At 48.4% G+C, this 13,851-nt stretch overlaps 2 protein-coding genes across 2 annotated transcripts in view; one reads left to right on the top strand and one right to left on the bottom strand.

Moving 5' to 3' along the window:
• LOC126543838 (multidrug resistance-associated protein 1-like) overlaps positions 1–13,851 on the top strand; it is a 165,951-nt gene that overhangs the window by 71,500 nt on the left and 80,600 nt on the right. The gene's annotated exons all lie outside the window — the stretch shown is intronic.
• On the bottom strand, positions 444–2,897 carry LOC126543455 (neprilysin-1-like). Its single transcript, XM_050190573.1, has one exon. The coding sequence runs from the start codon at positions 2,895–2,897 to the stop codon at positions 444–446; it is 2,454 nt and encodes an 817-aa protein (XP_050046530.1).

Below are 13,851 nucleotides of genomic sequence, written 5' to 3' on the forward strand. Positions count from 1 at the left end.
TGTTTGAAACTATGAAACCAGTCGCTCGACTAGTCCTATTCATTTACAAAACCAGTAATAAAAGGTGCACTTCATGTGATTTTTTAAAACACGTCAATGGACAACATATTCATGGAACTACACGAACGGCAGTGGTTTATTTTGATTGTTCTACTGTCTTCGCTGAGAACCGGTAAAAAAAAAAAGCGACAACCCGACATACGTATCCACCCCCTGACGACAGGAAGGACAAGAGCTGTTTTGGTCCTACCTCAGGGAGGACGGGAAAACCAATTACCCTGTCACGGTGACATGGGTTCATCACATCGACAAACAAATGAAAGCAGGACGAATTTCTCTTTTGCAACTGCTCCAATCACAAGCACTGCTCTTTTCCTCCGTTTCGATCACTCTGCAGCTCTACTTTCGATAACTGTGGCTGGAAGTACGGGGGAACGAGTGTTTCACCAGATGGTGCACTTGCGCGTCGGGTTCATGGGCATGCTCGCCGCACAACCGAAGGCAGCTGAGAACTTCGCGAAGTTCATGAGCGGAATGTTGACTCGTAGCCGACCGGGAATGTCGCCGAACTTGAGTTTCCGCATCCAGGCATCGCGGTTCGGATTGTCGCACAGTCCCACGGCATAGAGAATGAAGAACAGCTGTTCCATGTCCAGCTGCCGATCGTCCACCGTGATCTTGAGCCTGTCGGCCCCGTCTTGGGACATCAGAACCTTCATGTACATGTCGTGCAACGGCCCCATGATGGCGTTGTCTGCGAGGTTCTCCTCCAGTCTTAACCGTGCCTCAAAGTTGTCCCCGATGAGGTCTCGTATCTCGACGTAGTACTGGTCCTGGAAGCAGAGTTCCAGTTGTGAGAACTTGCTCATCTCGTCAGCGTTCCACCAAGTGGCCACTGCGAGGTTGTGGTCCACGGTTGCTCCGCGCCTGTCCACGGCTCCAAACATGCCTCGGAAGATTTCGGCCAGGATTAGAGGGAAGAGAATCGGTTCGATGCTCTTGCTGATGTCGTTGAGGAAGGCAATGTTAGCGTGCGGTATGAAGAGAACGTTACGGCCGAAGAAGTACTCATGTCCTGGTGACAGGGCCGTGTGGTCGTACCTTGCGTCGAGGTCGTCATTCGGAGGCTTTGTCTCCCAGTAAGTGTTCATGGTACTTGCCTGCAGTTCTCGGAAGCTGCCGATCAAGTGGCTTGGGTCGAGCGGTGGAGCATTGAAGTTGTAGTAGCTCGCGATTGTGTTGATGTCGTCTGTGCTACCCAAGAAGACGAAGCGCATGTTCTCGATCTTGTCAACGCCAATGCCAATTGCAGAACGGTCCAGCCACGACGAGGATGACAGAAGGCGATCCGTCATGCTGCTCTTCAATTGTACTTCGAGGCCAGACAGGCTGTAGTCATAGTGCTTGAACAGCAACGTCGAGTTGCTTTTGCTGAACGTCATCCGGCCGAAGAAACGCATGCCGTGCCTGTAGAGCCGTTCCAGTAAGTGCATGCAAGCTTGACGCCGATCTGGGATAGACTCCAGATAGTCGTCGTGGCTCAAACGCAGCAGAGGACTTGCAGCCTTGGCGAGCAGCGGAGACAGATGCACCACGAGACGGTAGCCAACGTAGTTCAGAAGGGTTACTGTGTCTGTCTCGTTGATGATGGCGGAAAGCTTGCTGATGTACTCATGATTCATAAGAGCCACTGGCTTGTCATTTCGGAATGTTTCTATGTCCTGAAATAGGATGGCGAAGTAGTCTTTCCAATCCCACTTTCCTGTGTGATCGAGCTGCCCCACGCGTTTGGTCCGGTCCTGGAACTCAATGAAGTGCGGCGCACCCATAATGCTGTGGAGTCTCTTCTCAAGGTGGACAATGGCCTCCACTTGTTCAGACACGTTTTGCTTTTGGTCGAAGAGTGACAACGCAGTGGCTACCTTTCGAGTGAAGTTCTCTGGCGCTTCGTCGAGGTACGCTAGATTGTACCTCCTCATTGTTAGGCTCGGTGCGTCGATGTGAACAGTGTAGCCTCGATCGTCTTCGAAAGGCCTCCGGAGGAATACTCTGGCAAACGGAAAGACGCCGAGGTCACGGTCCACGTAAGCAGAGACAGTGACGATGTTTGCACCCCGTGGTGCTTTCTTGTAGGGCCAGCTACCAAGGTTGTACTCTGCCAGGAGGCTTCGCAACGTCGTGAAGTTCTTGTCACTCTTTTCTTCAGACTCGCACTTTGGCAGCAGCGAGATGGCTTGGTGCAAGAACACACCCGGGTACTTGTGGTAGTGGTCTTCGTTTTCTTTTAAGTAGTCCCGGAAGAACTTCTCGATGTCGGTCATCATCATGCCTGCGGCTCGTTCCCTGTACGCCCTCGACTGGACATCCAAGTCGAGCGCCGTCCAATGCCGTGAGCAGACATGTGCATAGAAGTCGGTGCACGGGTTGACAGTAGAGTTCAGCCGGCCGCGCAGGTAGCTTTCGGCCCACAGGCACACGTCACCCTTGCAGGTGGATTGGGTGCCGAGGACCTTTCTTTTGTGTTTGACCAGGTAGCTCGCATCCGCTCCAGCCAGGATGTTCTCGTCGCCGCCACTGCTCACCGATCCGTTGCTTCCGCGTCGAAGCAGCTCCATGGAGCGGTTGAAGAGGTCCATGATCGCATCGCCTGCATGTAACTTGTAGGTCGTCACGGCGACGCCGACGGCGACCATTAGGAGGCCCACGCTGCACACGGCCATATACGGCAGGCGGCTGGGCGAGCGGGCCACCAGGATCTGCGTCCGCGACCGCGTCTGGACAGTCGTGCATCTGGGATCCTGCGGCGACAGCGAGCCCGACAGCTCTTCCGAGCGGGAGGAGTATGGGGCTTCGGTCACCCGGCGGTCGTCCGGCGTGATGTCGGCGCCGTGGGACATCGCTGCGTTCGTCTGACCGACCGCGGCCGGTGTATCTTCTTCTCTGGCGCGTGCTGCCACTCACGCCTACACGGTCATTGTTGCCGATGTAGCTGGCACTGTCATCCAACAGTGACCTTAACCCACTCTTGTATATGCGGTTTCGGTTTTGAGCCCATGTCATGTGAGTGTTGGGCAATATACAGTTACTATGTTCTGTACGTTTGCTGGACAGCGTACTGTCATTGGTACAATTTCCGTGACGCCAACTATCCTGTAAATGTTGGAACACTCCAATAAAGACACCCTGGCCTCTGCAACGCATGCTTGTTTGCCTCTTCACTTTGGTTGACGCTCGGACGCCGCGGCGCTCTTTTTCTCGAATTGACGACCTCGGTCGCTCCAAAAGCGGCCAGTGTTCCTGTGACACAACATCCACCATAAGATATAGACGAGAATAAGAAGGAATAGAAAAAATCGATAGAAAGGAAAGTTATAGCTCACATAGCAAAAATTCGAGGGCGCTTTACCTTCGCCTTTAAGAGTGAAACGCGATAGCGTGCAAAGATTCCTGACTGCTTCTCACGCTTCCTGGCAAGTGCAGCTTATGTAATCGTAATGTTTACAGGGAAACGCTGGCGGCGAACTCTATGCACAATGGCGAGCTTTCTGGCAGAAACGTGGCCTCTTGCGTGGGCCGCGGATGCGCGAAGGCGAGCGCCATCTGGATGGCGTTGCAAAACGAACCGTTTTATGAGTGGCAGGAACGCTGGAAAAGGGGTTTGCGTTTGAGTTTTCCCGTAACAGAATGATGTTTTTCACGCATATTCAAAATACAATTTGACGCTATCATGTCTGCAGGTTGTGTGTAAGTCGTACTTTGCGATTTTTCTGAAGCATTTTACTTTGAGAAGTTCAGTCAGTTCAGTAACGCCTCTGCGCTACACGGAGGGCCTGCGTGGTTCGGTATGCGTCGTTCGGAACCACTTTTCGCTCGCAAGACGGTCAGCGCCGGCGCCGGACGCCGACACAGGATCTTCTGCGACGCGGGGTCCTTAACGATATTGTGTTAAAACGCAACATCGTTAAATTTCAAACCTCTTTCATGGGCCAATACCGGAGATAGTGCACAGCCGCAAAGATAAAATCACATAATTTTGAGGTTCTGTTATTGTTTCGCCCTTTTAATATTTAAGTCTGAGATTTAAGATAAGAGGCGTGCGCGGCCGGTGTTTTGTTTTACGACATTTGTTTGTAGGCTTTTCTTTGGCCCGTTTGACAGCCGTTACCAAGCATGTCATTTACAGCAGAGTCATTGTCCATGTCAACACCAGCTCGTGTAGGGCCTGAAGGTTCCAAATGCGGCCAGTGTTCTTGTGACACAACATCCACGATAAGAGATAGACAAGAATTAGGCGGAATAGAAAAAGTGATAGAAAGGACTATGCCGAGGTCACGGTCCACGTAAGCAGAGATGGTGACGATGTTTACGCACCGCGGTGCTTTCTTGTAGATCCAGCTACCGAGGTTCGAAGTGATTGCGCATGCTTTGGAATCTTTCTACGTTCTGAAAAAGGATAGCGAAGTAGTCTGTGCTACTTTTCACGCATATGCGTTCGGTTGGCTGGCCAGCCCAGCAAACACAAGTAGGAATTTCCGAGCGCCAGCGCATTCGGCCAGATACGAGCATGCAAACCTCGTTCGGCTCCCAAAGAAAGCTGTTTGCCTTAATACTCTGTGTAAAAAAAAATTAAAAAGGTATGCAGATCCAACGCATGTGCTGGGATCTATGCAAAGTGAAGCTTAAGTAAAGAGGTCAATGAAATGCTTAGCAGCTAAGAACGATGCGTACAATTCGGGGATTACAGGTGTATGCACAGAAAAGTACAACACTTATCAAGCAACGTTGAGATATTCTGTACCTATTTTTGTCTCAGTGGGACATACCCATTCTGGAGGATCGGCCTAGAACGGGCACACGTACCACCAGTGGCACACACTGAATGGCAAAATCAAAGAAGTAATAAAAAACGCGTTAAACATAATACATCATTCCATTACCAGATCAGTGTCCTTTAGAGATGCCTGTGAGCCGAGATTATATCAAAAGAAGAGAGATTATTACGTAGGTTTTACGTAGGAAGTTGTCTTTTTTTGTTACCCACAAAAAGAGGTGGACATACGTTGTCAGCGTACAAGGCTTTTATGAGCCAATTACTGTGCACTGTCTTATAAAATTTGTGTGCACTTATTCACAAATATATTTGCCAGAGAACCGCAGTCACAGTCACGAAAGTCTGGGTTGTTCTGCAAGAATAGCTTCGCCGTAAAAGTAGTGAATGAGTGATACTCAAGCAGAGTCACAGATGGCTATAATCCGTGCGGGTCCAGTGCGGACGAACCGGAAGCGCGGGCGAACCGGAAACGCGGACGAAGTGTCGCGCCGAGCAACAGAAACCTCGTAGGAGGAGCCACGCGTTCGATAGGCAACTAGAACAACCACGTGTAGATGAGTTGCGAAGCGCGAGCAATTTCTGCCGAAGTGCCGGAGCGAATAGCAGCGAAATCAATTGGGAGGAAGTAGCTGTGCTGGGCTCTTAGTGAAGCGTTAGCGTTAGCATTTGCGTTAGTGGAAGTGTTTGCGAAGTTAGTGAAGATGCGCGGAAAGAGTGTCAACGAATAGCGATGGTGTAACAGGGGACGTCGCGAAGTAGAATTGGCCGAGAAGTGCGAAGCAGGGGTGCGGATAGCGCTTGTCTGTGTGCTCCAGTGAACTTGCGTACTTCAGTGTCAACTCTGTTGACACCAGAGTTGGCGGAGTGGAGCCTCCCTCCATTCCATTCCCGCTACACTCTTGGAGAGGTGTTTCCTCGTAATTCCACTCCACCTAACTCCTCGGAATGTGGTCACAGTTGAATCATTCCGACCGCTGGAGTGGCTGAGCTGGTTCATTACATTCGCCCTCAATTCCATTAAATTAAAAGCTTTCTTCATAATTGTTTACTGCTTGCGGTTGCATGCCTAGTGACAACGAAAACATATTTTTTTAAAAGTTATAATAATGGTACAATTGTTGTTACGCAATATGTTTTCGCCATTACTATTATGCCACATACTATTTATTATGCATCTTATATCTCGAAGATATTGTTGTTGCTGGTAACCTCTCTAATATAATGTGAGTAAATCAAAGTGCAATATAACCTGACACCGCGTTCCTCGTACATAGCGAACGCACTATTTAGGGAAACAGCTGGCAAGCAACATTAGGATGCCCATCTTCACTGGAGGAGAACGCTGATGTCGAAGTAAATGAGTTGAACTTCAGCGATCTTTTTTATTTACTGGCATGTTAACGAGCACACCTCTCGCATAGCATGTTATCGCGACCTCTGGATACTCGACAGTGGAAGAGAAAACACGGCGTGTGTTCCGAATGACTGTATCGATTCGCGGATGGCTACACCCATTTGCGATGGCGCTGTTTTTGACCTGCTCCCTTTGTTGTAGGTCAAGCAGGCCCTTGCTAAATAAATAATGCAGGACAACTTTACTCTTTACGTAATTGTTAATCGGTTGACTAACTGACGGAGCTAATGCCTTAACTAAGTGTAAAGGAGTTAACTAACTAAAAGTGACTATTTTTATTAATGCACTTGAACGCTGTAATGAAGAAAGGTTTACGGGTCGTCAGAATTGTACAATGCGTGGAATACCGCCATGATTATGTTGCGTTGAGTTTTAACACTGAAAATACGAACGACTACGACAAGGAAGGACAAGGAAGGAGCGGAAGGTAGAATGCCGTGTTGTTTATTAATTACCGCTACAGCTACATGTTGAAAGAGCCCTATTGAGTAAAAATTGAGAAATACATTTAACTGGCTAAATATAGTTTAACCTCATTTGCAAGTTTACCAGTTTGGCAGTCGCGCCTAAAATCAACGTTTCACACTCCGAGACGTTCCACTACCATTCCAGAATGCCGGGCTCCCATTACATTGTCATTCCATCTGCCAGACACGTGCCATTATTTCATTACCATTCAATTCCGGGTGACAGAAAATGTGGAATGATTACGGAATAATTCCAACTCAGGAGTTGCCACTCCGTTACCCGGACTGACGCACAACGTTGGACCCTCATGGTTTTAATGTGAAGCCTCCTTTGGCCCACCCGTTCATATTGGAAGCTACTGCTGCGGTGGCCTATGTCGCCTCCAGAGGGAATGCTCACCGCCAGATGGCGTAGCCTGTCCGGGAAACAATAAATGCCTTCGAAGGGAGTATAGAAACATTTAATTCTTCAATAATAAATACCGAGACGCGCAATTTAGGTTGGACTCAAACGAAATAAAGTGGTATGTACGAGTAGATTACCATTCATACTCCAGGTTTGCCTATTGTGTACTCTATTAGTTTGAGAAACAATGACTGTCAAAATTAGTACTCTGTAGAAAAATTCACGAAGAAACTCCTCTGGGAGTTGCCTAAGTATGGGTAAGCATTGTGCCACTTGCTCATATCCAGGCAGGCCGGCATCATTATCAATGTTACGAAACTTGATCCGACCGGTATCAACGGCAGCGCTGCGGTGACACGAACTCATGCAGGCGGCGGCGCAAGCTGAATTGATGACGCAACCAAACTACTGCACGCGGCGGCGCCAGGTGCGCTGATGACGTCGCGATCATTATAAGCCGTTATCGCTCTTGAGCGCTGTATCCATCGGCGTTGAAGCATTGCCAACCGTGATCAACCTTACTCCGGCGGCGGCTGCGTAGGACACGGCCGCGCGAGCCCTAGCTTGAACTGGATCTGCGATGGGGGCAGTGGCGCGGAGTGCTGATAGCTTCGTGTGTGCTGTGTTCTCGCAGTTTAGTTCGTGTTAATGTGAGATGCAGGACGAAGGCGATTTCGCTCGCTGCTGCAAGTCCTATTTTGAAAGCGATCGCCTTAGGTGACGGACGGACGAACGGGTTTTCTCGTTGTGTTGGCATTGAAAGGCTTACGCATTTAAAAAAAGAGGAGAATATTCGGATACTGCGGAGAGCTACAAAGCTTTCAAAGATGCGATATCCTTAAGAATCACTAATTACGCCGAGTAATGCAAGATATGTTGTTTTAGATTACGTTTTACACACTGAAAGCCATAGGCTACACACTGTTGAGACCCACTGCCCCATTACAATATCCGATAAGAGAACAACGAAATACACAATTTGCCACAATAAATTAAAGACCTCATTGCGTTCACGCAAGTGTCATGGTTATGAAATGTTTTAGGCAGAAAGTCGAGTTCAGTGCACTTCAATAAAAAATTATCTCAAACATTCCGGCCAAATAACGAGCTTTTCTACAAGTAAATAAGCATGCATCTTGCTAGGAAAAAAGAAAGCTCTCGTTGAGGCTTGTATGTTGATGCATTGCTTGCAATAATATTTTCTTGATTGTAAAAAAATGTCTACAGGAAAAAGTAATGGGCAAATTTTTCCTCTTCGCCATGTCAAGAGAGGTGAAGAAGAAGACCAAAATAGTGCTGCCCTATACGAAGTCCTACGTGACGTTCCTCTTTACTTGTCGCTGGACGCCCCCTGCTGCTTTGACGTAAAAAGGATTCGCTAATACCATCCACACACAGGTACGCCTGGCACGAGATACGTCCTAGCACGGCGAAGTCCGGTGACAGCGCCCTGTGACTACGGCAACGCTCTAAGTCCAGCACTTGCGTACAGAAGAGAACTCGCGTGCTCTGTGACATTATGTGTTTTTGTTCCCAAAATTGCCTGTCTCGTGACTGTTTAACGCTGCATCTGTTCGTTCACGAAGCCATACACTCAATACTCAATACTAGTGCAAGAACTCAAGAAACTCCCGTAACCGCCGTAGAACCGCTATCAATTAATCCATCAGTATGCATAAAGAATTTTCGTATGCCGAAATAATGGCAGTCGGAACTTGATCTCTTTTTCAATTAATAGGAAGATTTTTTTCGGAAAAGGTATTTCAGGGTGTTTTCCAATTTGTTGCAACAGGCGAAGTTGCGCATCTTGGTGTCTAAAAGCTTGTTTTCTGCGTATCAGAATGCAAAGACGCCTTTGTCATCGTTTGGCCCCTGACGTCCAATATTGACAGCAAGATAATCTAGGGAAATGCTTGTGTTATTTGCCCCCAAAAGTACATAACAATGAAAAAAAAAACGTTGCCTATTTCTATCGCGTTTCATTTCACCCTCTTTTAATGGTTGCCACAACTTCGCGGCGTACCGATTGCGAGTGCCTTAAACAGGAACGGGGTGCGTAAAGTTGTACTGAAACAAAAGTTTAGACGTTTTCGTTTTTCCGCGTATCCTAAACCTCGAAACCCTAGAAAATGTGCTACGATTTACAGTCGAACGCCTCTACAACGAAATGACCTGTACAACGAAGGGTTGATTATGTCTCGGCGTAATTCCTATCTTATATATGTGTTGAGAACGCCTCTACAACAAGGACCACTGCAACGAAGTTGCCTGTAAAACGGCTGAATTTATGCGTTCCCGACGGCTGACTTGTTGATTTACAACGAACGCCACCTATAGGTATCGCCACTAAGCTGCGCTCTGCGCTAGCGCTAAGGGCAGTTGCGCTGGAAGAGCGTGCCGATGTCAGCAAGCGTTAAGCTCTGCAGCAATGTTGCAGGAACCACTCATCTCGCGCGCTGTTTTGTTGTAACACGGCAGCGGGTGCGACTGCTGGCGAATGCGTCGCGATTGATAACGGCGCGGGGATAATGCAATCGTGACTACTGACGGCGTCTTCAAAGACATCTATGGCGGCAAGGACGCGAATGTCAACGAATGAGACAGAGATGGAGAGCCTGCAAAAGAAATAATGGAGAATTTCGATGGCAATGGAGGCGATAGCGGCATTTGACGACCTGCACCTTTATGTTTCTCCGCGGAGTACGACCGGAACATTGATGCAGTAGGCCGGGTCTGCTGCAGTCGCACATTCCGCGAGACAAAGCGCATGCAAAAGAATGGACGACTTATTTCACTTAGCCTTTCTTGAATAAGAGATACTTCGTGATACTATGTCTCTCTCTGAACGGGGACGCTGAATAAAGGTTTTCTGTTGTTTAACCTGTTTAGAATTACCTACTGCGAACGGTGTGGTGCGCAATATTTACAGCGACGTCTCCTGCAGAATGAAGTATTTCGGAGGTCCAAGAAACTTTGTTGTAAAGGCGTTCGGCTGTACTCTGACAGTATTTAATAAATAGGTTACTACGACAGCTTTCCTACGAGCTAGTATTGGTTTTGTTTCCCAGGAAGTGTATGGTGCCATGACGTCATGGGGTAGAAGGTGGTCACGTGTGCGCAGAACATCGCGACGTTTTGCCACTCCTTTCGGATCGCACGGTCGTCTGCTATGCTGCCGCGCGCTGCGAAGCCCGATGTAGCGGCATAGCAGACGACTGAGCGAGTAGCCACGATGTTGGGCTCTTTCAGAAGCCCGCTAAACACGTCATTCGCCTGCGCATGCTCCCTAGAAAGCACACCGGTATGTGTGTTTGGACGCCATTGAGACATTAAACTCGATAGTTTGCGCTCGTCCTGTTCATGTTTGATTCTGAGGTTGGTGTTTATTTCAGCTCAGCTAACGAAAATTCGCGAACTAGCCCACCAAGTTGTCCTAGTAGCTTAAGTTGGTACTTGTCTTTAGTGCCCTTTTAAGAGTTTCTTTTTAGGATCACCTTTAGTATCCCTTCGGTATTTCCGGCAAAGAGGGCAAGATAGCTGTGTGCGCCAATGTACGAAAAACACTCTTTGCGCTTGCTTGCAGCTTGCGGTCGCTAAACGCACTGATTGCTGGCGTCCGTAGTTTCTGCCTCTGCCAGCGCGGTGCTTCGTAACACGCAGTTCTCAGTTAGCTGACTAGTTTCAGCTTTACTTTTCGTGTTCTTTTTGTAGGATTGCGTGAAATGCGAGCAGAAACTCTCTGTGCTCGCTTTTTTATTGAGGCCGCACTAACAATTATTGGAAAACATCTCTTCACGCGTCTCCTGGCACTAATGAAAATAGGCAGGAGTGGGCGAAGAGTAAATGTCGTGGAGCAATCGTGTAATGCCTTAAGTTAGACGAATCGAATATCAAATACTTTTCGAACAATGAATAGCCGTTCGCATCGTCCATCTTCACACCCAAGTATATCCACAACGTTAGCAAGTTCTGTCATTACAATGCACGGTAATTCATTTAATTGTGAAGGTCTTACGTGCCAAAACCACAATCTGATTGTGAGGCACACCGCGGTGCTTACTACTGAATAATTTTGACCAGCTGGGGTTATTTATTGTGCGCTCAATGGACGTGCACACATGTTTTATTAAATTTCGAAATTTTGCATCGAAATTTCGAAACCGAGCGAACGGGCACAGCGAAAAGTGAGAGCGAACGCGGAGCGCAGCGACAGATTAAAAAAAGCGGCGAGAGCGAAGAGAGCGCGAGGAGGAGGGTGCAGCGGAACCATGAGGCGGATAGCGGAGGAGGGCATGGGGCGAAAGCGTGGGAAGAAAGGCGCACTGCTGCGCACCAATGACTTTACGGCGATAGCTGCGACATGGCGCCGGAGTCGCGCGCGTCATCTGTATGGAAACCAAGCGCTGTATGAGCAGAGGTTATCTGCGGCGGCTGCTGTGAACCGCGGTCCCGCATCACCCACGCGCTCCCTTTCGCGATCTCCTGATTGGCGGGGCCGTCGCGCCACATCTCGCTCCGTTTGCCACGTGAAGCATGAGAGAGATTGTCCGCGCCAGGCACTATATCGCGAAATGAAAGCGCGTATACAGCTGCGCTCAAATTTCCCATTAGGGAGTACTGTAATCATCGGTGAATTATTTTAAAGCGAAAGCTTTACTGGCCTCGAACTTGTGATTTCGCCGTGGCGGTGCTCACATGACGTCACAACGCGCACCTCACCGCGGATATTTCTCTATCTCTCTCCCGCTCCCTAGTCACTACTGCGCATGCTCCACTAGTAGCACCGAGCTACAGTTGTTCCGCCGCTGCGCAGCGCCGCGCCTCTCCGTCGCCGCCGTTTGGTATGACGTCACACCCCGTTCCTCGTTGTTGCAGTCATCTCATAGAGAAAGAAATTCTCGCCTCCGCTCGCTTCGCCAACTGCGTCGCATACGTGATAACATGTCGGAGGATTGAAAAGGAGAGCTCGCGCGCGCCGCAACCACAGTTGAGGCGGCAGCATGGACGGCGACAATTCTGATAAGCAGGAGCAGGCCTGGAATCGACATCGGAACGAGATGAAGGGGAAACAAATCGCCCAGGAAAAAGACGAACAGTGCGCCGAACGACTGGCTAAACGCCGCAACATATCTAGAGAACCATACTAACCTGGACTTGCAATCAAGATTAACCAAGGCTAACCATGCTATGCCTTAGCTTTCGCTACCTATATCTCGGCATAACCGAGCTACGCCACTGCCAATCTTTCCTTCGTAAGATATGTTTTCCGTAAAGTTTTGTGGGCTTTAATCAAAATGCCTCGCGAGAGTTCGCGCTCGCATCGATTCGTGCATAGCACCTCTTGGCTCTATGTGTGTCCCAAAGTTGTCTATGTGCGTAGTCTTATGAAATCGATCCAATACCAGCTGGCTCAGTTTTTAGTTCCCATGCTCATCTTATTCATATGCTTTCTGCAGCTGTGCGTAGCGCTATTCGGTTATCTTGTGGGTTCGCGAAAGTATGATTCTTTGTTTTGCTTTGTAATCGATTATTACTTCGTATAAAAAAAAAGCTGAACTTTGAGTTACCGTGAGTTGCGAATTATCGCTCAGGTGTTTCCTCTATCGGCTGCCTTTGCGTTGAAAACTTGCGCACTGCAAAACGAAATCATGATTATGTTGCTTATTAATACAGTACATGGAAAATAAATAGAGTTAACCTTGCAACAGGAATATGACAATTAAAATGACGCTTGTGCGTATGGCCGATGAAGGGAAGTTTTGTGCAGCTCACCACTTTTCTGCCTCGTACACATTATGCAGTATTAAAAAGTTATTGTTATGTTTGACTGGGCCTACATTAAAGGATAGACAACCCAGCTTTAGGAAGGAGATGTGGATAAATCACCGTGAACATCCTTGTACAGTAAATTCTTTACTTCTTTGAATTTTCACCTTGTCGTGAAATCCCAGACTTCAGTTGAGTTTTCTTCAGCGCGTACGGTACTGAATAAGAGTCATGGAACAGTCAAATTGGATAGTGGACATTCTGTTTTATGTGCTTTACGTTCTTAGTGAGAACTAAGTTGCCATACATTTAGATGTAGCATACCTCGGTCCACAAGAACTATAATCGTGCGAAAAAGAAAAACTATCATTCCACTTGCTTGAGGAATGCGCACAGTATGTTCTAAATATTATGTGACGCTTTCGTTGATTACAAATGGGTACAACAGGAACTTCGGCAGAGATTTTTGATCATTGAGCAGCAACGTACATCCGAACAAACATGATACAAGCGAAGAAAGACGCGTACGCAAGGAACGAAGTGGACAGGACGAGCACCGGACTTACAAACTGGCTGCGAGTCCAGCGATGGACATGCCGGTGACTTACTTGTAAGCATGTCACTCGCCCTGTCCACTTCCTTCCTTCGTGTACGCGCCTTATCTCGCTCGTTTCCTGTTTATTCGGAGGGGTAACCCGACACAGGATAGCACGGGCTGTTTTCTATATATGTTTGCTACCTGCACTGTGCATCTGCTTTCTCTGACGATGTGTTAACGCAGCGAGTAGCGCAGTGCGCGGATGAACGGGTGAAAGCAGGCGCCTGACGGCGTCCGCGACGCTTTCATCAGGTGACGTTGCCTCACACGCGTAGTATACCTGTCCACCTCTAAAGTGACTGCCGCCCCACCTCCCGCACACACACGCATTGAGAAACACGGACGCTCACTGCACTAAGCTACACACAC

This window comes from Dermacentor andersoni, chromosome 10 (assembly GCF_023375885.2).
Source record: "Dermacentor andersoni chromosome 10, qqDerAnde1_hic_scaffold, whole genome shotgun sequence".
In the NCBI taxonomy this organism is placed as follows: Eukaryota; Metazoa; Arthropoda; class Arachnida; order Ixodida; family Ixodidae; genus Dermacentor; species Dermacentor andersoni.